Genomic DNA, 25,947 nt, shown 5'->3' with positions numbered 1-25,947 from the left:
TCTACCAGAGCTCCTTCCTGATAAATATAAACCAGTGTCAAGATGTACAATTCAGACATGTGCATGGACACACACTATTTCTAATATCCAGTATCAGATTCAGCATCACTGTGTGTTGACAAACACTTTACTACTGCGTCAGGGGGGGAGGATGAGCGGCTTTTTCCACTGAAATTTTAAGGATAGAAGAGAGAACAGGTGGCGCGAGGATTCCCTTTCATATTCATTACATCGCAAAATGATGCTCCGGCTATATTTATGGGCTGATATCAGCTCCTTAAGCTAGATTTTACATGCCGAGAAGAGCAACGGAGTACGATGACCTACTCCCCTGGGAGGCTGAGGGGTGAAGGCTGACAGAGAGAGAGAGAGAGGGGAGGGGGGGGGGATGCTTGGCTGTGTGTGGTTTTCAAGGCCTATTATATTGTCTTATGGTGAAAGGATTGACAGGCGCACGAGACAAAGAAAAGAGTGAGGTAAAGGTAGGAAGAAAAGACAAGGTGTGCCAAAAGAAAGCAGCAGAAAAAGAACGAGGGAACTGACTGGAGAAAAAGACAGAGAGACAGAGAGAAAAAGAGCAATGGAGGGAGGCAAGGAGGGAGGGAAGTTGGAGCCTCGCAAGTTGAAAAGTATTTTTAGGAAGATGTTTATTTGTAGGTCTGTGAAACCAACCCGGGGTGTATATCTACCAGCCTTGCCATCTCTCTCTCTCTCTCTCTCTCTCTCCCTCTCTCTCTCGCTCTCCCTCGCTCGCTCCGCGCTACCATCTGTTGAGGCGTCTCAGCCTGTCACACTGGGAGGGAGTTAGCAGCGGCGGAGGACATTTTGCATTGACAGAACAATTCTGCAGATTCACCGCAGCTGGTGCCATCTGAACATGCCTTTTTAAAATGCTGCTCTTATGCTGTTCTATGCTGTAACGCTCCACTGTAGTGCAGATTAGGTGACATTAGATTAGATTACATCAGATTAGATTAGATTTAAATTATCCCTGTGGGGAAATTAGCTTGTGGCAGGAGCACAAAATAGGATACAGCAAAGAAAACTTTGAGAAAAATTGTTACAGATCCATTAATATATCTGAATACTTTTGGCATTACTTGATATCAGCTTAATATATAATAATATCAGTCTGATTATTTTTACTGCTGACATTTGAGCAACGGTGTGTTATTTCTGAAAGTAGTGTGAAACCTATGATAAATTAGCAACACTGCTAAGAATAACACTATTTTTAAAACTGAAACCTTAACTTCTTGACTTGTACAAAGAAGCTACAGAGGAAAAAAACATATCGGCATCACCCAACATGTACCCAACACATTTACACACCCTCACAATCACAGAGAAACATGACATCAGACATAAGAACTTAAGTTGTGTTAATTGTAAATAAACTAATCATTTCTATGGTGTTTGAGACTTCTGCATATTAACTTTTTTCTCAAAATGTTAAGTACAAATCTTTTGACAACACTTAACAGTTGTTCTGAATACATTTCCAGATTTCAAAGACTCTTCTATGTGACTGGAACAGAAAAAAATTACATCTGTTTCACAGTAATGAAGACTTTTAACTCCCAAGTGACTCTTTTGTTTAAAAAAAACACACAGATGATAGCCAGAAGTGACTGTTAGCTTAAAGTTTTATCTCTCTATTGTATGATTTCCTGTATAATTATTGTTAAAGGGGCATTGGGGAATTAGATAAGTAAGTGTTTAGCTTTGTGCTGCAGACTGAATATTTTTTTTGCTCCATGGAAATAGAAAAGCCTTTTAAAAATATGAAAAAAAAATCTTCAAAACAGAATTAAGTGTTGTCAAGCCACCTGTTTGGGGTTGGGGTTTGATTTTAGCAAGTTAATCATCAATGAAAAGGTGTAGATGTAAATATGGATGATTACATTAAGTGTAAACTGGTGTTAGGCTAGTTTTAAACATAACAGACAGTTCAATTGTATTAATTGTTAACGTTAAACAGAAATACATGAAAAGGTAGGTCTATGAAGAGTATAACTTGTGTTTTGAGGCGATATCCAGGCCTTAAATACCCTCTTGACTAATATAATTGAGTTTGCAACTGAGAAAACTTGTTCTACCTTCCAGATGAGCTACCTGGCAGCTATTTTCAGTTTGTTCTCCAGGAGTCTCTTGCTAGAGGACATGCTAACCTACTGTTGTCAAACCGAAGACGACAAATATCTTTTTAAACAAGTGAAACAGAGAAGTGGCGGGACAATGTGTGCGTCAGGGGACCATTTAGGAAAATTATAAAGCTGTATTAACCTTTGAGAATGTTGTTCCTGTCCCAGTTTTTGCGGCCGCAGACGTCACCTGATGTCAGTTGACTTATGGCTCCGACAGCTCATTAAACGCACCTGTCACGCTCGTCCTCCACGCGGCAAGGCCAGCTGGTCGCCTAGGCAACGGCTGGCCTCCTCCCCCTGCTATGGCTAACAATAACGGCTAAAAAAAATAGTTTTTACGAGTCATTTTTTTTGTTATATATTTATATTTACGCACTATTTAATCCAGTATTCATCAGTTAAATTAAAAAATGCTGGTTTCTTTTGGGTTTTGCCTACTGTGTTGTTAATTTATGTCAGTAAAAAGTAAACTCGTTAATTACTAAACTGGCAGTTGGTAAGTTTCTCCCTCCCCTTCACTTCACCTCCGCTTCTGAGTTCAGTGTTGTGCTTTTTTAAAACTTTCTTCAGGTTGTTAAAACTCCAGTGTATTTCATAAGTTATGAATCAAATGTAGGCTGAAGACTGGGGAGGGTGGTTTTATATTTAGACAGTCTTCGCAAGGCAATCGGGGGGTAACTGAAAGACAACACTGAGAAAGTTCCTCGGCCTAAAATATCTGCCCACACAGCTTCCAGCAGGACTGAAGTGCCAGGTGCGAGGACAACTTAGCCCGGTTTCATGTTGGGCTGTTTTAAATATTTTACACAATTAGTGGAACCCACTGGATTAGAAAATCATCTCATTTGGCATGTTAACCTGTTAAAAAAGCATTTAAAAAGAAAGTCCCTCACTGATAAAGGGCAAGGGTCAATCTGTGCGTAATTACGCACGGCGCACAAGACCTACCTTCCTCTGCTGCTTCTCCCAGGCTGGGTCAAGCAGCAGGTCCCTGTCCCAGTCATCCTCTTGGGTCATGTACGCCTCTTCATGTTGGATCGTGTAGGAGTTGCTGTATGTGATATGGGTTTCGACAGCTGTCATCGTGCCGCCTCTGTCAGGACTTCTCACGTCCCCCTCAGCTTATAGTAAGAAAAAAGTAATCAGCAATAGAAACGACGACGACGCCGTGAGGGCAAGAACCTCCAAGAGACGAGGGGTCTCACTTTCGGGGGGAAGAGACAGTTAGGGGCTGCAAAGACCAGACTCCACTGGTGCGAGGTGCCTGTGCGGAGGTGGTGCTCCCACTACCAGAAGACCCTGCCGGCCGGTGCTCCTTTCCTGGTCAAAAGTGGCACACGTGACCGCACCCCAATAAGTATGGGAACTGACAGCATGGGTATCAGGTTCTGACCCTAAAAAGGTGTAAAAGGCGGGGTAGTCCGCCGCGGGCAGGGACAGGGGGCTTGTGAGTGGTGTGCAGGGATGTCAATTACGCCCCCCTGGTACCAGAGAGGTTTTTATGGTCTGTGCAATGCACCTGTTGCTGTTAGTGAACCTCAATGGCAAACCTATGCCTCTGTAGTTCCAGTCTATCTCTCCCAGAAATCAGGATCAAAGAATTGAATCTGTTCAAAACATGAGGTCTGCAGTTATTTCAGAGATTTTGGAGATATGCAGTACTCCAGGCAAAGTATGCCTGACAGAAACCAACTTATTTCACTGCTGAAAATTAAGTAAATGCACAATTTAAGACTATTTGCTACCATAAATGACACTACAAAGTATTCAAGAGTCTATCAGGAAAAATGCATTATGTATATTGTTAATCTCTGTGCAGAAATGTAAGTAGAATAAAGGAGATCCAGACATATTCATGAGGAAAAAAATGAATTTATTCACGATTTGCATGCAGAGTGAAAAAAAAAGCATCAGAACGTTTAAAGAAATACAGATTAAAAAGGCATACATATATATATATATGCATACACAACCTTACAATATAATTTGTGTTTTTATACCAGGATTTGTCATTCACAGTAAACATGATGCAAAAAAAAAAATTCATCCAACATTCATCAACTAAAATCTCCCTCCCCTCCTCCCCTCCTCCCCTCTGCCCTTCCCTCCCCCATTCAACCTTGTGCTGGAACAAATTCCCTTGAAATGAGCAGATCCAGATCGTTATCCTCTGGAGGTAACACATAAAGTCACCCTTGATGTCTCTTTGGAAACTAGAATGACGATTTCTATCGTAATTAACCTGGCATTTAAATGTAACTACACTCTGCTTGGTCCATTAACCTACTTGGAAGAAGTTTAGCTACTGTGTGACTATTTGTGGTTACCATTAGGTACATTAATGTGCTACTTCTTCTCAGCTGAGGGAATTGAATGAGTAAACAGAAATGCAGCTGTGAGGTGCAGCGGACAGCGAGGAAGCTGTCGTGATCTTAATAAAAATGGACCACAGAAAAAAAACAGACATGGCCTCTTGTGGCTTTTAAACACATATATATATAGTCAGGGGTTGGACAAAATAACATGAACACCTTACAATATAATCCATGCCAATACACCACCGCCTGACACTGCAGCATCAAGAGTTATCACATTTATTTTCAACAGAATTTGAACTTTTTAATGAAAACAGGGATGTTGTATTGAATTGCATTGCGTTTTGCAGGTGTTCATGTCCTGTCTATTGCCTGTAGATGAGGTAATATGTGAGGTAAAACTCCGCTGCTATGCCACGGTTATGTGAAATAAAGAGGATGAGCAGCGGTAGAGGCTGATATCTAATTCACATCTGTGCTGGAATAGTCAGGGTCATGTTGGATAAACCTGCCAAATCTCAACAAGCAAAAACTAAAAAGGCAATATGGTCTATGATGGGTTGTGCTTGAACCAAGCTGGAGTGGGCTTATGGTTCCAGATGCACACACTCACACATCTCAGTTAATACCTGCTGCAGGAGAACAGATGTAACCTGCGGGATCCCATCAAAACAACACAACACAGGGACGTGTGCATATAGAGCATCTGGATTTACAGTTCTTCAGCTGTCCAAACCACAGAAGGCAGGGGGGAGGGAGAGGTGGGGAGGCGGGGGGGGGAGTGGAGGTGGGTGTGAGGAAGAGGAGGCTGCAGCGAGCTTTGGCTGTCAGTATGTGTGACTGAATTCAGAGCAGGAGGGGAGGGAGGAGATTAGAGATGCGTGGCTGCATTCACCCAAGCACGGGAAGCTCAGAGACTCGCAAGCACCTGAAGCCTTTAGTGAGGAGTTGGGGGGGGGAGAGTGGGGGGGGAAGGGGGTTGGCTGAAAGGAAATAAAACTGGAGCACTGCGAGCCCTGATCATGGAGGCCAAGAAGGGAGTCAAAGTCTTTTTCTTCTCATTCTGCAGGTGCGTTGGATTTATGGGGATTACGAATAGTGTATTTTGATACTGTCAAAAAAACCCTTGGGAGCTTTTAAAACATACAAAAAAAAGTTTAGAAATAAAGAATTTAAAAATCAGTTTAGGTGGAATTCCACGAAGATTAACTTTAGACTCAAAGCAGCATTATCAGGATGCATTAAATGTCCACTATAGACTGTTTAGGCCCTTTTTAAATGAACACGGCCATTACATCTACAATGGCGATCACCAGTAGGGTCCTCCAAGAACAGGAAGTTGAGGTTAGTGAGCAGCTTTGGACAGAGGATCCCTCCTCTACCAACTCACCTTGTAATCAATTCATCTATTCATTCCTCTCCTCCTTCTCCTCCTCCTCCGTCTTCCCTTCCCTTTGCTTGTTAGGGCAGACAGAAGGCCGCAGCCTCTTTGTCTCGACTCCATCTCGCAGCTGTCAGAGCAAATGGCGGACAACTCATTTGACTCTGCATACTCGATGCCTGTGACTGTGAGTTTGTGTATGTGTATGTGTATGTGTATGTGTATGTGTATGTGTGTGTGTGGGGTTAAGCTTTCTCTCTCAGCACAGGGACAATCGTAGCAGGTAATAACACATACATGGCACTCAGAGCACATATCCAGCCAAGTCCAGCTGATCCCAGTATTAGAGAAATAGAGCCGCCGTACCAGAAAAGTCCTATAGGAACCCTGAGATTGATGAGAATCTACAGGTCAGACTGGCCTCATACCTAGGCCTATCTTATAGGATGTTTCTGATTGGCACACAGGCTGTGAGGGACCCAGAGATGAGAGAATTGTTCACCTCCACAGTTAGGAGGTTGGTTTATCATCTTAGATGTAATGGAGCTAAATAGTGTTGGGAAACAGGAGTTAAGATCCTTCCCACAGCCATGTGAAGCAAACCCCAGCATTCAACAGTTTTAGCAAAGCGACTCGTCCAACATTTAAGTCTCTCTGTGTCATGTTACGGAGTCCGGCGGCGGGCCACCACACATACACTGTCCATTGGCACGCCCAGGCCTCTATGGTAACACAGGAGGGTGGGGGGGTAGGGGGGAGGTTGGGTCAGGTGGGTGGTTCTGGGAAGTTGAGTCCGAGCCAGAGCCACAAACCCAGATCCAAGGTGGCGACGGCGGTGGCGGCGGAAAAAAAAAGCGCTGTGTGTGTGAGTGTGTGTGAACGGCGGAGAGGAGAGGTGCATAGGGACAGTAGGGCGGGGGTTGAGGAGGAGGAGGAGGAGGAGGAGGGAGAGGATGGAGGTGATGAAGGGAAGGAGGGAGGGAGGGAGGAAGGGAGGGAGGGAAGGAAGGAGGGAGGTGGTGAGGGCGGCGAATACGGCGGTGGAGAGGAGTTGACTAGCGGGCAGGGGAGAGGGGTGGAGGTGTGTCCGCATGTGCCAAGCCTCACCAATCAATGAAACACCACCCAGAAAGTTTTTCAGACATCCATGCTCTCTTTATGTCATACACACACACACACACACACACCTCCCTTTATTCACTAGCTCACCCACAGCGCAGTCACACGCTCAGACACCAGCGGGACAGAGAGGGTACAGTCAGTCGCCTTGTATGCTGATGCAAGACAGGACTTGGTCTTGTGGATGGGGGTCCTAGCCCCTCCCCACCCCGCCCGCCACCCCCACCGAGGAGAAGCCCAAGGCTGTAGGTGTAGCACTGCCATTGCAGCAAAAGGAGGAGTTACGGAGCGGGGAGAGGGGGTTGGGTGGGGAGGTGGTGATGGCGGAGGAGAGGAAGGGGGGGGGAGGAGGAGTGTTTGGTCAAGGCACAGTCAAAAAGGAGAGGGGGTGGGGGGGGGCGGCAGGTGGGGAGAGGAGAGGTCAGTGCTTTTGTTTTTGTTTTGTTTTGCTTTTCATTTACCTTGGTGGTGAAGAGAGAGAGAACAAGTTCCCACTGCGGTTGGCGTCGCGCTAAAAGTCATCCCCATGGCTCACGCCGCCACGCTCACGCACGGCTGCGTGCTGGCCGTTCCAGGTGGCACGGTGACCTAATTCAGTTGAGATAGTTAGTTCAGAGCTGGACTGTCGCGGGCTATTTTTTTTTTTTTTTTTTTTGCGTCAGAGAGTCACAGATTATCACACATGCAGGTCTGAGAGTAGAGTGGACACAAGAGACACACGGAGGGGGGAGAATTTGGTGCAGCAGGGAGAGACCAGACCAGACGCACACCCATTAACCCCAGGAACAGGACTGCTCCACAGATCAAAATGCACCCAGGCCATTCTATCTGTGTGCCTCTCCCCAGCTCTCAATGTAATTTCACAGTGTATATAATGTCCTTCCTGCATGAAAATCAATTTTAAATAAAAAAAAAAAAGGACCATACCAAGCCATTCTTGCCGGAATTAAATACTGAAATGCATTTTATGAAGTGCAAACACCTTGTTAGAGGTTTTCAGTGTGGGGGGGGGGCCTTGCAGCAGAAGTTTGCACACAGTTTGAGAAGCTGGAGAGAGAAAGGAGCACCAACCCGCACTTACCCTGACCAAAGAGAGCAAAGCTGGGGCAGCATCTACACCTGTCTCCCCCTGGGTCCCCAGTCAAATGGGTCTGGTGGCCATTTTACACAAGAGAAACAGATAGTGGAGAAGAACATAAACAAGAAGAAGAGGGAAATGTCCAAACCCTTTGCTTTCTTTTACCATAGTAGTCAGCCAAACATTCTTTATTATAATAATGCTTATAGTATACATATTCTCAATAAAAAGCATGCCGGTTTTTTTAACTTTTCTTTTGTCTTTTCCTAAAAAAAAAAACAAAACAAAAAAAAACAAAAAAGGCAAAAATTAAAATACTCCTCTAGAAAATACGGTCTCAAACATGGCAAACAAGACATTTCGCAAACCACATAACTCTACAAAGGATGCAACTGGTATGTGTTTATATTCACGACACAGAAAGATTACACTGTGAGATGCAAAAAGTCACTTTACCACTAAAAACCACAGGGGGAGAGGGGAGAGGGGGGAACAGCGAGGCAGTAAGGTGATTTTAGAGGGCATGTCTGTGTGTGCATCAGACCGCTGTCAAATAGTATTTGCAAAAAACAACTCAGTGATTGTTCTAAAACCTTGTTATAAAACCAGATGGGTGAGATTTCGCCACACGGGGACATGAATGTCAAAAAGTACCTTGAAAGTCAAGCTTTTTTTTTTTATATCCTGATGCAGCAAACCCCACCTATCAGATCCAACAACCAGATTAAAAAACAGACACTAAAAAGCGTTTTACAATTACAATCTGAAGCAGGTCTGGTATTTGGAAAAAAAAAAAAAAAGGATGATAGTTGGGGGCAACTGGAAGATACTGCCCCATCTCTCACTTCATTGGTGCTATCACTGTCGTTTCTGCTTAAAACCAGCGACTAAGTATGAACCTGTGAGGCTCAAGAGTTTGTGGCTTTTTAAAAACCTTATGATATGAAACAGATCAAATACAGGAGTCTACGAGAAAAAAAGCTCCCAAGCTCGTAGCCTTCTGGATACTAAGCTCCGGAGGGCTCCTGTTTACCCCCTCCTGAAATGATTAAAAAGTAATGTCAAAAGCACTTAAAATGGGAGATCCCTCCACATAATGCACTTCACTCAAAGCATATAGGCACATAATTGAGCTTGTCACATATAATCATGATTCTAAGTAGGATGCATTGTAAAGATCCTTTGTAAACAGCTCATTCAGTAGTCACACATGGGTTTTTTTTTTCCATGTACAATTCATTACATCCCAGGTTGACTTGTATTACATGTAAACTACACTAAAAACAAACAAAACACGTACACTATTTCTTTTTTAAAAAAGGCCTCTGAACATGTAGGAGGACTAAATACAGAATATCTACAAAAAGTCATTGTCAACGACACCCGGCTCCTCCCTCACTAAACTGCCGACCCTATACCTTTTTACGAGGAGCGCTAAAATAAACTGCTGACTTGAGTGAAAGAGTGGAATAGAATAGAATCTACACTGAAATTTACTCTCAGAGGTAGGCAGCTGTAGAAAGAGAAAGAGAGGTGAAGCAGTGTCTTGCAGCTTTGTAGTTAGAGCACAGGTGGGGGGGCGGGGTGGGGGTGGGGGGGGAGGGATTTGGGGGGGAAAAAAAGGATCAAGGAGAAATCCAAACATACATTACAGTACGTATTATGTGTGCTTAACGTTTTTTTTTTTTGTTTTTTTTTCTGCAAGGTGCAGTCTTAGCTGCTGCGTTTGTGCGCTGCAAGGTCAGGAGCCCGCACATACAGTATCTCTCTCTTTCACTCGTTCACACATACTACATCCATATCACATTCAAGACAAACACCCCCCCCACCCGACCCCACCCCCCAACATAACACGTCAACCTTGGTTCTGTTGGACACAATACAATGCAACCAGTACACAATATGTGTTTATCTGACTTCCCATCCGATTACATTACAAACTCTTCAACATAAGGCAAAAAAGGTTTCAAATTAGCTGCCCTAACTGATCATCTAGGCCTAAGGAGGATGGCTAATAGTTTCAAAAACCATTGTCTTTTATGGTAGATTTGGCCTTAGAAAATCATAACTGGGTTGCGGAAATAAAGGCATATGAAACGACTGACCGGATCAGTCCAATACTGGCACAAGTGTGAGACTGGCACGATAAAAAAGTAAAACTGAGAAGCACAAAGAAATGCCCAAACAACAGATGGGAGCCTCCCTTTCATGGCTGCACTGTGTGCATGCAAACAGGACCAAGGTTAGCTTATCAAGTCCCTCGTAAAGCAGGTTAATCAACCAAGCCACCAGTTTCAAACCCCACCTCACACACTTACTGTAGAGCCCCCAGATACACACACTCACTCACGTACACACACATACAGCTGCTGTAAGGTGGTCAAGTTTGGGGTGGAAGAGGAGGTGGGTCAAGGGGTGAGGTTTAGGGCAAAGAAGGAGGGGTGGGGGGGGGGGGGGGCATAGAGTTGTGTGCGACTATCGGAAGGGGGGCTCAGGCGTGTGAAGGGAGAGTTCGGGGCGGCGGAGGATGGCCTCCTTGCGCGTGGGCGGCGGCAACGGCGGCTCATACACCCTGGGCGCAGCCATGGCGGCTGCTACTGCCGCAGCGGTGGGGACCACTGGCCTGAGGGCGTCCAGCGTGGCGACCGGTTGGGCAGACATCGCGGAGACAGTGGGGACTGCTGGCACAGCAGAGACTCCCGGCATGCCAGGGAGGGCTGTCATTGTGCTCGGGGGCGGGTAGGCATACTGGAACTGGGGGTACTGCTGCAGCTGCTGGTAGTACTCCGCATAGTACCTAAGAGAAGGGAAGAGGGAAGGAACGGAGAGGGACGGGTTTAGGGAGGGAGAGGTAGGTTTAGGTAGGAAGAGGGACAGCAAGGGCATTTATGGTGGCACTTGGCAACACAGGGTTTAACAAGGGAGTGATAAAGCAAACAAGAAGCATGGCAAATGCAAAAAAGGCATTTAATCAGCCATGAGAAATGTGCCTACAAGACTGTAAAAGCATGACTAAAAACATAAATCAGATTCCTAGAGTTAGCATTAGTATTTCACAGTGGAGTGGACATTCCAGTGCAGTATTTTAAACAGTTGAAAAGAAGAGAAACTGAAGCTCGGCAGTCTCTGGGAATGTTTCAGTGATGTTGCATAGCTGATGGAAAAAAAGAGACTCAAAGATCATGTCCTACCTGGCCATGGGGTCCTCTGCAGCCTCCACTGCTTCTTCTGCTGCTCGACCCGCTGGTGTGGGGAGCAAGGGTCGGCGTGGCTTGGCTCTCTGGTAAATAAACGGCTTCATCACTGGGTCTGGTAAAAGGGGTGCTGACCTCCGTAGGGGACTACGGTCCCTTTCCCCAGACTTTGCCACAGCTGCTGCCGCTGCTGCAGCTACTGACTGCTGTTCAGCCACTACCTGCTGGCCTTGAGCAAAATAATGTGCCTGCCTGGCTGCCTCAAAGAGGGCTGTGGTAGGGTCCGCCGCACCCATGGCGCTTATATGAGCGTAGGCTGGCGTGGCAGCACCATAAATTGCTGGAGCTACAGTGTAGGCGGGGTTGACTGCAGCCGCTGCTGTTGGCATTTCTAATCCATGAGCAGCAGCCAGATAGACGGGAGGGTTGGCCATAGTTGGGGTGTAAACCGGAGTTGTGTAGGCAGCCGCAGCTGCTGCTGCAGCAGCCGCCGCCGCCGGACTTGCAGCCACCTGGCCGTAGATGTTAGGGGTCATCGAGCTGTATACTTGCGTAGCGCCTGATGTAAGAGCTGCCTGATTGGCTACCGTTCCATAAAGCTGATTGGCGACATTGGCACCATACACCTGGCTGGCAAGGGCACCATAAACAGCTGGATTCACTGGATTTCCATCAGTGCGTGTGCCTGTCGTGATCCCTGTGAGAGCTGCGTATGTGGGATCAAACGTGGAGGTGTTGTAGACTGAATTGTGCACGCTTTGTTGGACCTGTAATGGCAGGCCGGCGGCAGCAGCAGCAGCGGCGGCCAGGACCGCTGCCTGACTCTGGTACTGCTCCAGAGAGGGCTTCCCCACGGGGCATTCTCCAGCATAGTGGCCCTGCTTTCCACAGTTAACACAGGGGATTTTCCCTGTAGGTGCCTGTTTGCTGGGTTGGACCTTGGAGAGCTCCACGGATAGGGGACGGCCCTTAAATGAGGTGCCGTGCAGGGCCTCGATGGCCTGGAGCGCATCTTCCTTGTTTTCCATGTGGACAAAGGCATAGCCTGCAGAAGAGGAATGCCTGGCTGTCATTGAGCGCAGGGACAACAATTAGGATCACAGTGGCATTGCCACAGGTACTTACTTACTTCTAAGTTTAAGTATGAATTGTGCCAAAAGAAACCACCTTGTCCATCTTTACAAGGATGTGAGAGTTTATCTTTTTTTGCACAATGAGAACTTTACACTGGTGTATTATAACATATCACATGATCAGACTAACTTATGCAGAACTTTTGCAGTCACTCAAAATCTCTCAGCAACCAAGCAATTGGAATACAACTGTCAGATATCATCTCTTACCTGCACTACGACTAGGGATGGGAATCGTGAACCGGTTCCAGTTGAGAACCGGTTCCAAATTGTTAGATCCATTGGAATGGCATGCCCCCGAGCTTATCAATTCCTTTTATTAATGTTTTTCTGACAGTTGCGCGTTGCAAAACAATGACATCAAACTCATGCATCTACGCTGCTGGACACTTGCAACAAGAAGGAGTCATGGCGGTAGGACTGAGACAGCACATAAAAACACACCCAGAATAACCGAGAAGACCCGGTACTGACCTGGTACTGTGACCGGGCCGGGCTGCAGGGATAGCCGCTGTTCTGTCGGTCTGCTGCTGGAGCTAACGGAGCTAACTAACAGACAGCAGACCATCAACTGGGGCTAACAGGCTAGCTGACAGGCCACTGCCTCACCACACTGCAGTGTAGTACAGTACTGAGGGAACTTGGGGGGTGATCTTCAAACAATCCCTTCTCTGAGTAGAATCACTTGCTCCAGCCTGCTTTCCACTATGTTTCTACACTGTGTTCAGACTCACAGATAATAAAACAGTTGATGCTGAAAACCTGTGCAGGCCTACTTTTTTCCACACAGAGAATTTATCAGGAAAAGGGAATTGATGAAGAATCGGACCAGTAAAAAGAATATCTTATCAATTCCCATCCCTAGCTATGACATAACTTCATTGATACACTAGCTCCACAACTGTAGTATCATTAAACACAACTTGGGAAGGATATAAAACAATTCAAATGTTACTTGGAGTCTTCACTCACCTTTGACTTTGTCACACTCGAGAACTTTCCCAAACGTCTGGAAGAGCTGCTGGAGATCTTCAGTGGTGCACATCCCGCTCAGATTCCCCACGAACACCTTGGTGGAGTGCAACGGCCTTCCCCTGGACTCCTCCACCACCAAGTTCCGTCCACGAAACTCCCGTCCATTGAGCTCCCGGATGGCACGCTCGGCGGCGCCCTCGCCCTGCAAGTGGACGAAGGCAAACTGCCGCAGCACGCTGCAGCTGACCACCTGGCCGTAGGGTTCGAAGATGGCTGACAGCTCCTCCTGGGTGGTGTCCAACGCCAAGTTGCCCACGAAGAGCTTCACTGTGTTGCTCTTGTCCATGGCGCTGCAGAGAGGAAATAGAAGAGTGATGTGCTTGACTGTGGTTAAAGAGAAGTGTGGGGATTAGCTACGATGAACAAGTATCAACTGCCACAGATGTGACAACTACCAAGCACGCACAAAGCCACACCTTTGGCTCTAGGGCAGTCTGACGAGGAGAGGGAAGTGTGTGTGTGTGTGTGTGTGTGTGTGAATACAGGGGTAGGTTGCAGTACACGAGACATAGCTGACCCAGCTGTTTAGTTTCTTTTTCAGGGCTTAAAATGCTTGTGGGGGAGGGGGAGCTGCTGACTTTGAATTAAAATAACAAGACCTGCTCAGTTTCTCCAACATGAAACTTTTACTTGTCCAGAGATATGAGAGACAAAAAGGATCCAGAGATTTAAAACGTCACATACGTAAGAAACTATCCGGATTTCACTCAGATTAAAAATGCAGCAACTCAGAGTTCGGAGGTTACAGTTAATTTGATACATCTCACCAACATGAAACTTTATAAATCAGAGATGAAGCAGATAAATAACCGACCTTGCAGGGATTAAGAAGAGTGCACACAAGTAACTTGTGTAAGACTCCAAGCTTTCACTCAAAATTTAAAGCAGCAACTTGCACTCTAAAGTAAGATAAAGTAAATGCATGAATTAGCAGCCAGGTTAGTCAAATCTGACAAATTGAATACCGCACGCAGACCACACATTTGCCTTCGAGCTGACAAGTCAGATAAACTCAGACTGAGGTAAAACACAGTGTTAAGTTTCCCCCCACAGAAACCAAGATAACACAACACGTGTGTGAAGAAACGGAAAAAACATTTTTTTTATTGTCTAGCCTAGAGGTGTCTCATTAAAGATCTCACTCTAGAAGAAGCTGCAACCTGGAAAAAAAAGACACTTTTTACACCAATACTAACGTTTATGAGATTATAGTAACTTTACACACCAAACCCTCTGGACAACATAGACACAAAAAACTTTTTACTGTTACTTTATTCTCTTGCACTACAGTCTCCGTCTCATAGCTTACATTGTCCTTTTGCACTACTGTCCTGTCTTATAGTCTATACTGTTTTTGCACCACAGCCTTCGTCTCTTGCACTATTATGTTATGCACAGATTTGTTCTGTTTCATGTCTTGCATTGTCTACCTTGTCTAACTGTTGCACCACAGGCTCCCGGGAACCGATATTTCATCCCAAATGTATACTTGTATGCGGATAAGTTAAGAAAAAGTGTGAAAGTGTTGAAAAAGCCGCCTTAAATCTCCTAGTTTCCTTCCTCACAAGCTCCTTAATCTGCAGGCCCAAAGTGCGTGGTGTTGCTACAGGTTGTACAACACCTTTTCTCCTTCTTGACACAACCTTTATGGCTGGTTGTAAATCAAAGGGCGAAGTGGAACATGACACCAGAGAATGACATTTCTATTTTTTCGTTTTAGGCTCTAGTCAGCTGATGAACTACACCCCCCACCACCTCCTCCTCCTCCTTCTTCTTCTTCTCCACCTCCTCCTCGTGTATATAGCTGTTCATTAAAAAAAAAACACACATATTAAACCAGATATGCAAGTCATTTGCTTCAGTGTGTGTGTACACTGTATGTACCTAGTGTTACATATGGCTGCTGCATGAACACTGGGTTCATCTCAGGCATACACCAAGAGGGGAAGCTGGTTTTTTTTCTGATGACGCAGCACGACGCTGAGTCAACACATTTTCACCGCTCGGGTCATTTATTTAAAGGCGGAAAAAAAAAGAACAACAACAACAACCTAAAAGACAGAAAGTTAAGTTGGTAAGACACGTTGGACTGCTTGAAAGCATTGTCCACGTTTGCTGTTAAAAAAAAAAAAAAAAAAAACGTGAACGGCGAGACTGACGGGATGCTTGTTGGTGTCCAAAGCAAAAAAAAAAAAAACAAGTCCACAAGGCGAAACTGAGAGAGAGAGAAAAAAAACAGTATTTCCTCTTGTAACACGCAACACCTTTGATAAACACTAAACACATGATACAGTAAACTGGCTCTCAGCAGGAAGATTGACACAATGTAACAACAGACAATCACATTTTCCGCACAGGAATGAATACAGTGTAACACCGAGTGAATCCGGCGCAACAACACGGTCGATCAGCCTTTGTCGCTTTAACATACCCGTTCAAATCACTCGAGCTTTAAGACGAATCGGGATTAATTACCTCCCATGCGGTTCATATGACAATAATACTGCAGTAAAAGGCGATTAAATAAAAGGATCTACCATCTTACCTAGGCGGTGCTGTATTTCAAAATGGTAGCGCCTGCTTCCGTTTGAATGTCGGGCATACTGCTGGAGAGTCTGCAGAGGGGGAGGGCTGCTGCTGCTGCTGCTGCTGCTGTTGCTGCTGCACCCGGAGGATGCTGAATCCTCACAAAAAAAACGACACATGAAATGACTCAAGCACATATATATACACACACACACGCACATAAAAGCTTGGTGTCGTTTATTAGAGCCACTGGAAGAATAAAGGCTACCCACTAAAGCCACATGGGGGTTCTGCTTCCCCTGAAGAGACAGGCAACAAGTGAAGGGAGTTTGAGTTTTAAAGAGCTGTGTTATGTGCCAATAAATATGAGTCACTCCTGGAAGCATAGACAAGTAAAAGTGCAAAATTATAAGCTGGTTTAGGTTTTGTATGACAGAGATGCACATATACACACACACCAGGTAGGGTTTGAATGAGGGATTGATTGACAATCAGGTGGAGATTTAAGCTGCAAAATGTGATTTATCGAGCAGATATCAGACATTCCCTGGCTTTTCAGATGTGAGGGTTTCTTTTCTCTGTTTTAGAGCTGCAACTATTAGTCGATCTACAGGCGATTACTATTTTCATAATCGATTAATCGTTTTGAGTCATTTTTTTTAAAAGAAAAAATACAAAAATTCTTTCATTCCAGTTTGTGAATGTGATTATTTTCTTGTTTCTTTGGTCTTCTATGATGGTAAACTGAATATTTTAGGGTTATGGACTGTTGGTTGAGACAAAACAAGATATTTGTGGTTGCACCTTGAGTTTGGGAGACATTAATTGACATTTCTCACCCCTTTTTTTTACATTTTATAGGCCAAACGACTAAAACCATTAATCAAGAAAATAATCAACAGATTAATTGATCATTTAAAATGATTTACAGCCTTATTTGGGGTTCGGACTAATTGTTGGACCAAAGGAAAAGGCTATATAAAAACATAATTTTTAAGACAAAAGTTGAATTGTGGTGGCAATTTCACTATTTTCTGACAAAATTATGCATCAAAAAATGAATCAATTATAAAAAAAGCAAGTTTTAGCTGCAGCCATCAGACAGATATGGAAACGAGGAGACAGCGCCTGAACATTTAAGGGGGAAATTCAATAAACTTATTCAGGCGTCACCAGGACAAGACAGATGCTCAATTTGAAAAAAAATCAATGCAGAACTTGCTACACACTCTCATACGGCCGACGCGGCGCACGAAAACGACGTCCCCGGCATTGACGTCTTCATCAAGAAGAAGAAAAATGTCTCAACAGAAATCAACAAGCAGAGTCAGCAGGTAGAAGTTTTTGTACGTTATATTAAAACTTGAATCACCAAAGCACAATCTCAGTAATCAAAAGGATTTATGATTATGATTTACAAGAAAATGTCACATTCAAGCATTGTGTGGCTGTAAAGTCGGCCACAGCAACCATAAAGAACTCTATACACACACTCCATGTTGGAAAAAAAAAAAAAACAGCTGAGCACACAATCCTTCAAACCCCCCCCCATCCCCCACCCCTCTCAAACTTTTGCCCTTTCACTCTAGATGGAATTTGACTCTCTCTCCCAAGCTTTTTCTAATCTCTCTTACCCAAGTCACTCACCCCACCTTATGGATTTATAATGAACACACTGAGGCAGGAACGGTGATAACGGTGGCAGTGGTGGTGGGTGCAGATGACGTCTATATGTTCGGTCGTTGAGTTTATTGTACTTCTTTAATAGGTGGAATAGCTTCAGATAACACACTGTGGTGGGTTCACATGTAAACCTGTGATCCCGGAAGTGCACGTGTTTAGGTTTAGTCAGAAGGTTTGGTCAAGCTCTCCATACGACTATATATTCATAGTGTGATGACCCTGTTTGGTTGATTGGTCTTTAGTTATGTACAATAAACTATCTACAATAAATTACTCATGTGTGGTCGCCCCTACTTTGTCCAGTGTTGAGCCAGGTTGTGACACGTTGTTTATTACCACTTGGAGGTGGCGAAGCTGGTCATTAAAACCATTTATCTAATATGTCTTTAAGCCTATTTCAACCTTTCTGTTAGCTTTTAAACTAGTTTTTTTTATACATTCTCAATCAAAATACATATTACAAATGACTAAAGTTGGTGGGAAACTGAGGTGTGTTTGTGTAGTCGGTCTATGTTAGCGAGAAGGTTTCTAGTTGTTGTAACAGTAAATATAATAAAGTTTAGAATCACACAATGTTGTAATCTCATTTGTATGTTGTATGTTTACCAAATCATAATCTCTATCTTTTCAAATAAGCTGAGCTAATGCACAATGTTTAATGTGATGTGAGAGCAGCAGGATGTTACCGATGTGATGTTTGTTAGTTTTTTACTATAAGTGCTTTTAGGAAGTTTGCATAATTATCTTAAGACATTTTAATGGCAAATTAAAGGGCATTTATCTCAGCCAGTGCACAGTCGAAACTAATATCTCAAATCTTACAAGTGCATCATTTTAAACCATGATGAGACAGTTGTGTCAGAGTCGACTGGTTAAGCAAACATTTAGCAGCGTTAACGGAGATCTAGCTAATCAGGTGACATTTATAAAGTCCCGGGCTGTTTTAATCTGCTTTAGTGCTTTTACAACCCTCCACGGACACTAACTGTAACTGTAAGAGCTTTTGTTTTTATCATTGAAAAAGGAAAAAAAAAATCTTTCTTTGGTCATCCGTCCAGCTGTCTGGCAACACATTCGTCTGTGCTTTCGTCTTCCTCGCTTCAGCTCTGACTCTCTCAACTGTCTCTACCGCTGTCAACAAACAGTCCTCTCTCGTTTCTCTTCAAGAAGCTCTTTCCGTTCAACCCGCCGGACGCAGATCGTTAACACGAAAAGTCACAGATCCGGCTGTTCAGAGGTGCGCTGCCGGCGTCTCTGTTTTTGCCTTGTTTCGACCTTTCCCGGCTATCGGTCTGTCTCTCTCCTCCCACAGCGTGACCCCGTCGCAGGCACAGATCTGCTTGGGGTTTTGGAAAAGGCCCGATGATCTGGCGATGATGCCGCATGCCAGCCTGCAGAGGAGACAGAAAAATGATGAAGAGTCTGCGACGACGAGGACGCCATCATACTCTGTCTAGATCTGGATAAAATTAAGGACGATATGCAAATGAAGACAGTAGAGTAAGAAATGTACAACACACTTCATTCTAATGTTTTGCTGATTGATTTTACTTAATAGCAGCCTTTTAAGAGCACCCATAATGTTTGACACAACCGTTAAATCATTTTAATTACACTTTTTAGTCTCTCGAAAGATTGAACATTTTAATAATTTGCTCGATTAATCAAACTACAGTGACAAAATCTGTTTATGGGAACTTAAATTGAATGCCTTACTGACAAAAACAAGGGCTGCATATGTGGTTAAAATCAATATAATGATACCTTTTGACATATTGATTTATTATAATATGGCTAATAATGTTCATTGCACAGACCTGCATGACAAGGATAAATATAACAAAACAATTCTTTTCACAGAAATCCCTCATTTTGACTTTTCAAATAAACCATTATCAAGACAACATAAATCAATATAACACACAGCATTATATATATACACATGTTGTAATGTTACATATACACCAACTGTACGTCTGTGTGTACAATATAATATTACTACCAAAACCACCACCTCTCAGCAACTAGCGCTAATGTTCCGGCTGTATTATGATGTCAAGTGTTTCTGTTATTTTGTCCACCTCCTGTAATATTGAATGAATCAACGAACACTTTAATCTCGTCTTGTATCCTATCTGTGTATCCCTCAATTAATCCTACTGCTGTTGACCCACCTCTCTCCAGAGTTTCCGGTCTTTTTGGAGAGGGGGTGAGCGCCTCGACCCAGGTCGTCCTCCTCCGCGTCCACTACCAGCGAACGGCCAATCACATCCCATACCTGCAGCGTGAGCACCAAGGTGTTTAATAAGGAGAAATTACAACCTGCTGTCTGGTGTTGTTTCACAAATCAGGCGATAAAAAACACATATTTCCTAAGCTCAATATATTGTAGTTATCTGGCTTACAACCAGTGCCATGTATGTGTGTATGAGTGTGTGTATGTGTGTGTGTATGTGTGTTACCTTTAGCTGACTGTCTTCTAGTCTAAATGAGGCTCTGCCATCTGGTCCGGCAATGATATTTCCCAGATCACCTACATGCTGCGCAACAATACTGCATGTGAGAATTAGACAATACCACAGTGACACACAACGAATAAATAACAGTGAACCATAAAAAAAAAACAAAACAACAACAAATAAATACACACGGAGCACACAGCGTGAAAGCCAGTGAAACAGTTGCAGCTCTTTTCACACACTTTACTGAAAATTTAGCACCTGGAACAGAACTGCTCCAAATAGTTCCTGCGGGACAAATTTGGCAATCCGAGCTGGAAATCACATCTCATATTTGGCCTGTGTTGAAAATCTCAGGAGTGACTTTGTGAGGATTTATGATATAAAGAATTTTCGCTCCTTGATCCTCGTACACCTAAATGTTCTGGCAAGTAGACTTTAGGACTTATAAAAATGAGTGATCGTAATGTATGGCAAGTTATGTTTATGGAGCTCTCAGAAAAAAAAAGATATGACTGTACCCTTTCAGAGTCTTCCGGACCACCGTGTTGTCTTCCGAAGGGGTTATAGTGCTCTCCGCAACTGTAGAGACGGAGAAATTCAATTTAATTAAACATAAGAAAGGGGTTGCTTTGCAGTCTCGTTCACTCTCTGACTGACAGTTTGAGCACACCCGGATGAATCATCAGCACAGAAGAGGAGCATCTGTGTTAGAAAATACTGTCCTTTTAAGAATTTTTGCCTTTAATTGATAGTACGTGTTGTCGAGAGACAGACTGGAAATGTGGAGGCAGAGGAACGGGGATGACATGTAACAAAGTATCCCCAGCTGGACTGGAAACTGGGATGTTGCAGTTTTACGTGGTACGCATGAGTCACAGCCCCCAGGCCACCATGATGTCGCACAAAATGTCTTATATAATGTTTTATGATGTGAATTTTTTTTTTTTTTTTTTTGGAGGGGGGGGGGGGGGGGGGGGGGGGGGGGGTGTCTATGGATGCTTTCGCTTTGCTTCCTGAAAAGAAATGATTGATTGTTTGGTTATATGATTCAATTTTCTGTTTTTTAAAGCCCTTATTTTGAAATATTTCTTAATATCAGTGATTAAATTCCCTGTCTCCCATCTTGATAAATGGTTTGTGGACTTTGAAAACATCAGAGACAATGACTTTATCCTTCTATACCATAAAAAGTCTGATATGTTGTGTATTATATATACAGTACCAGTCAAAAGTTTAGACACACCTTCTGATTTCCTTGAATGAGAAAATGTGTCCAAACTTTTGACTGGTATATATACTACAACTCCCAAGATGCATATCTAATAGAAATATCACTGAGCTTACAATTCAGTTACCTGCACTGCTGATGCCAAGTGAAAACCAAAGATTACACTTTATGGAAACATAATAATACATTTCTAAGTTGAAGTCAGTTCACTATCAGATGATGGGTAAATGGGTACAGTTTGGTGTTTTGTTTCAAACTGAGATGACAAAGTGTTGTGAGTTTCTTCCCTCTGACTTGCTTCCTAATGGATATTGTAATACTTAAAGCCATCCACCACACCAAACTGACAGGGGGGAAAAAAGATTTCTTTAAATAATTAGGCTACATACAGATGGTCACACCATAAAACTGTAATATGGTTTAATTATTCAGGAGACTCTTGTGTTTATATGATGATATATTAAAAATTATATATTAAAAAGAAAAGTTTGAAATGGGAATTTACAGCGAGGAAAAATACTTCCCAGATCTATGTAGGACTCTTAGTATCTGTAGAGTTCATTTAAGCTGAAATATCGTTAACTGGACCACATCTGGAGGATCAAGGATGGCCTGAACAAAATAAACTTAAAATAAACATTGTAAAATATAAAAATGTCATCATTCTTACATTTTCTTCAACCCTCTCTGCGTATGAAGCTTCTTAACTCCGAGGTTTGAGGTCAGTAATATGCTTATATTGCTTATACTTTGGCGGTCTTATCTACCTGAGGCAGTCCTTTGTGAGGTCTCCCAGGGTGTGGACATGGATGCCGTGGGGTCCAGGCTCCAACCCGTCGACGGTCCCATCGATCAAGCAACTCTCCGCAGACAGCTGGAGGAAACGCACCACTCCCTGAATCTTTCCTACGCCAGACAGCATGGCCACCGCCGCACCCAAGTCTGTCATAAAAAACACACACAGATGATCCTAAACGGCTCGTATGTTTACAACCCTGCGACCCTGAACACACCTTGATACGGATCGCGGTTCACATATAGAATAAGAATGCATCACAAATGCGTCTCGGGTGACCGCTTGTGATTGGATTATACTTCCCGGTTTACATTTGATGTTATCTGTGGGAAACTTTGTGCTGAACATGAAAATACACAGAAATACATCCAGAGAGGCAGACTGAGGTGGATTTTTTTTTATAAATCAAGCATAACCAGCTCAGTTTGAGAGGTTAGCTGAACTAAATGTCTTGACACTCCTGTAATGCAGCTACACCACATATTATGTACCGTAAATATGCGCGTACGTCTATTTAGAGCCGTCTTCTCGTGATTTGTCACCGTTTTGATTTGTGTGAATAGAACCAGTGTTTAAAAAAACTGGAACAGTATTTAATCCAAGTATTGTTGCTCTGCAGAGAGATTAATTAACAGCAGATTAACAGCAACTTCACTGTGTTACTATAAACTTTTGTCACACAATTAAACCATCCATTGAAAGCATACTTAATACTGTACAAGAACTTTCCCTAAATAAGGGAAAATAGGCAAATTGTTGATTTATGTCGGTTAATATCCAATTTAACAGAATAAGTGAGGTTATCTTTGATACGGACGTACTCTAGTTGGTACTAGAGAAGCTCATGTTTGTAGTTTCTCACCTTTCTCTGATCCTCCGATGCCCTTCAGCACGGCCCGGCGTCCGGTGCTTTCTATCAGAGCCTGAACCTCCGCGCTGGTCAGAACAGATTCCACCAACACCGCCTCCTTACTGACGTCCACACTGACCGACTGCACTCCTGCAAACACATCGACACCCGCTGATGTCATCATCATCATCAACAGCACGATGAGACAGAGAAACGACAGGAAACAACGGCGCAGAGAGAAACAGTCGACTGACAGAAATGAATCCACAATAATGTTGATGCTCAATTAGTTGTTTTCTCATTTATCAAGCAAAAAGGACAAACATTCATTGTTTTATTTCACTGAATATTTGGGGGTTTTGGACTGTTTCAGACTAAATAAGCAATTTAAAGATGTCATCTTGGGCTCTGGGAAACTTGTGATGGACATTTTTCCACTCATTTCTGACATTTTATGGACTATTACTCAATTATTTGAAAATATTGATAATAAAAGTAATCTCAAGCTGCAACTATGTAAATATATGCAGCAACAAAGTTAGGAGGAAGAGTTCACAAAGCTCAATTTAAACTGTAAAACCAGTACACACACACCCTCATTACATTATTTCATTTATTTTATGTCTTTGCTTGATTTATGCTGCTGGCTTCATATTTGCTTTTTGATCCTATAGCTGTTTGTTTGCTTATTGTTATGGATTACATGACTTCTGTATTTGTTTATAATGCATATTAAGGTGAGATTCCTTCTATAAGCCTCTCAGAGTTTTCTAAATCTCACCTGCACGATTTGCATCTTCTCCGTTGTTGTTGTGTTTCTGCTTGCTTTGTTTTACCGTGCAAATAAATAAGTAAATTATTTATTTTCAATACTGCGTGGGACTCAATTTAAAGTGGAAATACAAAGCTTGCAATGTTTACGAGGATGCGAGCAGAAGTTCTGAAACTACAAATGAGCAGTTTAAGGAAGAGGAGAATAAAATAAGGATGAAATATGGGGGAAAACACTTGAGGCGTATTGCCTTCGTGTTGTAGTCAAAGTGTGGAAAAGAACCACAAAGAAACTTGTCATTATACTGTGAAATGTAAGATCTCTACAAACTGTACACAATGAATTATAATACTTTATAGAGGCCTTTAATTTAGATCATTTATAACACTTCTGGTTTTCCAAAGACCTGCAGATTCCTGCACATGCTCCAACATGATGTGACATGTCGGTTACTGTGCATCTACGTCATACCTGAGGAATTTAAAACACTTAATTATTTGTCTCTTAAGAAAATATCTGACCTGCTTACTGACAAGACCGACTAAGGTTGTGAAACAAATTACGAACTGTGTCCATATTCAAAAACATACTAGTTAATCATTTATGACTAGTTATATGTGTGTCTTGTGGGTTTTTCTGGAAAGTTTCCTGGTAAGCTCAAATTAAACCCAAACAATTATCTAATCATCATCCATATATGCTTTATTCTTCATATATACTGTATATTGAATGCTACGCTAGCCTTTAGTTTAGCACATAAGTTTAGCATTTAAATAAAAAAACTCATTACAACATTACGTAGCTCTTTTAAGTACACTTTCAAGTACATTTTAAGTAATTTATGCACCCACAAATATGTTTAATATTGTAAATATTATGTTCATATGAGCCTGGTACTTGTTGATATGTGCATTTCAATGTTAAGCACATCGACTTTACTTGGACTGTGCTATGTAGGGCCGCACTGACAATTGTTTGTATTATCAATTAATCTGCAGATTATATTTACATCAGTTTCCTAGAGGACAAAGCGACATCATCAAACGTCTTTTGTCCCATTAACTGTCCAAAATCCAAAAAATATTCAATTGTGAAAATGTAAGACAAGTAAAAGCAGCAAGTTTTCACAACTGAGACACTGGAACCATCAAATGTTTGACAATTGTTCTGCTTGAAAAATGACCTGAACGATTAATCGACTATCAAAATAGTTGTTTTCTGTTGATCGACTAATCGTTGCAGCTCTAGTGCCGTGTAAACAAACCTGTCTTTGAGTAATATGACATGCTGGAGTGTTGTCAGCAACATCTACACTGGTATGCATGAAGAAAGGTCAGTGACAAACAAGCAATAGATAGAAGCAGACTGACTCTATCTGTTGTTATGGTCCTCTGCTGTGTCACACACTAGAAATTAGAGCAGTTTCTACTTCACAGACCATTACACAGAGTTATCAGTTACAAATGAGGATGTAAACAGGCACAAGCAAAAAAAACTGCTTCTTACACAATCATAGTTAACCGTTTCCTGTTTTTTGTTGTTGTTGTTTGTTTGTTTACCTGGTTTACCCTCTAAAGCAGCTCTGACTTTATCCGCACAGCTCTCACATGTCATCTGCACCGCAAACTCCAACTGTGGAGGAGAAAACACACATGAAACAACCGTATGACAAACATGTGGGTCATGTGAAGTTTAACCGTTATCTAACATCGCAGATAAATACTACACAGAAACAACAACAGCAGTTGATGAAGGTTTTTGTTTTGACATCATCATTACGGATAAAATGAAGTCATGACACAGTTAACAATGAGCCAAAAATAGAAAAAACATGACTGTCAGACCTTAGCTGGCCCCGCAGAGTCCATTTTGACGCCGTACGTCGCCGCCTGGGCGACAAAAACCGATTTGAACAAATAACTTCCCAGTTTTCTAGAAACGGAAGCGAACCGACTGTACCCGATCATGGCTGCCGCCATCTTTGTGAGGTCAGGTGATGACGTCACCGCACCTTACCGCCGCCAGGTGTCGATTACCCGCCACTGCAACTATTATTTATAGTACATAATTATTTTTATCCTCTGGAGAGCATGCAGAGGACAGAGACAGAGTTGGAAATATATTTTTGGGAAAACAAATATAATAAAGATGCTGCGAGTCGTTTATTTTACAATAACTATGTGGGCTGAAAAATGTGTTAAAAAATGAAAAGAACATACTATATATAC

At 42.9% G+C, this 25,947-nt stretch overlaps 3 protein-coding genes and 1 long non-coding RNA gene across 8 annotated transcripts in view; all 4 read right to left on the bottom strand.

The window, feature by feature from the left end:
* The window catches only part of actn3b (actinin alpha 3b), a 34,964-nt gene extending 31,488 nt beyond the window's left edge, over window positions 1-3,476 (bottom strand). The window contains exon 1 of one of the 2 annotated variants that reach the window (XM_042400430.1): window positions 3,096-3,476. In XM_042400430.1, coding sequence (XP_042256364.1) covers window positions 3,096-3,230 — 135 coding nt within the window. In that variant the 5' untranslated portion in view covers window positions 3,231-3,476. Of the gene's footprint in view, window positions 1-2,286; window positions 2,387-3,095 lie in introns of those variants that run through there. The other variant, XM_042400431.1, reaches the window with a different exon arrangement.
* A 2,395-nt stretch (window positions 3,477-5,871) lies between these two features.
* On the bottom strand, window positions 5,872-9,634 carry LOC121889470. The gene is made up of 2 exons (XR_006093544.1): window positions 7,424-9,634; window positions 5,872-6,565 (listed from the first exon to the last, which is right to left on the bottom strand). It is a non-coding gene; the product is annotated as an uncharacterized LOC121889470 (long non-coding RNA).
* Window positions 9,635-10,399: 765 nt separating this feature from the next.
* Window positions 10,400-16,073, bottom strand: rbm14b (RNA binding motif protein 14b). 4 transcript variants are annotated; one of them, XM_042401442.1, is made up of 4 exons: window positions 15,948-16,073; window positions 13,340-13,692; window positions 11,232-12,300; window positions 10,400-10,837 (listed from the first exon to the last, which is right to left on the bottom strand). In XM_042401442.1, the coding sequence occupies exons 2-4, from the start codon at window positions 13,686-13,688 to the stop codon at window positions 10,516-10,518; spliced, it is 1,740 nt and encodes a 579-aa protein (XP_042257376.1). In that variant the 5' UTR covers window positions 13,689-13,692; window positions 15,948-16,073; the 3' UTR covers window positions 10,400-10,515. The 4 variants fall into 4 exon arrangements, with proteins under 4 accessions (XP_042257376.1, XP_042257378.1, XP_042257377.1 ...); XM_042401444.1 differs by having other exon boundaries at window positions 11,232-12,279; XM_042401443.1 differs by lacking the exon at window positions 15,948-16,073 and adding an exon at window positions 15,834-15,917.
* A 1,190-nt stretch (window positions 16,074-17,263) lies between these two features.
* On the bottom strand, window positions 17,264-25,737 carry ccs (copper chaperone for superoxide dismutase). Its single transcript, XM_042402399.1, has 8 exons — window positions 25,564-25,737; window positions 25,279-25,351; window positions 22,960-23,097; window positions 22,069-22,243; window positions 20,592-20,652; window positions 20,074-20,151; window positions 19,786-19,889; window positions 17,264-19,002 (listed from the first exon to the last, which is right to left on the bottom strand). Exons 1-8 carry the CDS (start codon window positions 25,696-25,698, stop codon window positions 18,843-18,845), a joined length of 924 nt encoding a protein of 307 aa, XP_042258333.1. The 5' UTR covers window positions 25,699-25,737; the 3' UTR covers window positions 17,264-18,842.
* Window positions 25,738-25,947: the final 210 nt, after the last annotated feature.

This window comes from Thunnus maccoyii, chromosome 22, assembly GCF_910596095.1.
Source record: "Thunnus maccoyii chromosome 22, fThuMac1.1, whole genome shotgun sequence".
NCBI lineage: Eukaryota > Metazoa > Chordata > Actinopteri > Scombriformes > Scombridae > Thunnus > Thunnus maccoyii.
The sequence above is the reverse complement of the archived record's forward strand: the minus strand, read 5'-3'. Positions and strand labels throughout refer to the sequence as shown.

Bases quoted from the DNA above. Each gene is read 5' to 3' on its own strand.
- rbm14b (XM_042401442.1), bottom strand. From the start codon at position 13,688: ATGGACAAGAGCAACACAGTGAAGCTCTTCGTGGGCAACTTGGCGTTG. The intron at 12,301-13,339 runs GTGAGTGAAGAC...GCTCAATGACAG, and splicing joins CGAGTGTGACAAAGTCAAAG to CCAGGCATTCCTCTTCTGCA. The intron at 10,838-11,231 runs GTAGGACATGAT...CCCTTCTCTTAG, and splicing joins GCAGAGGACCCCATGGCCAG to GTACTATGCGGAGTACTACC.
- ccs (XM_042402399.1), bottom strand. From the start codon at position 25,698: ATGGCGGCAGCCATGATCGGGTACAGTCGGTTCGCTTCCGTTTCTAGA. The intron at 23,098-25,278 runs GTAAACAAACAA...ATGTGTTTGCAG, and splicing joins TGCTTTAGAGGGTAAACCAG to GAGTGCAGTCGGTCAGTGTG. The intron at 20,152-20,591 runs GTACAGTCATAT...ATTGTTGCGCAG, and splicing joins GTCCGGAAGACTCTGAAAGG to CATGTAGGTGATCTGGGAAA.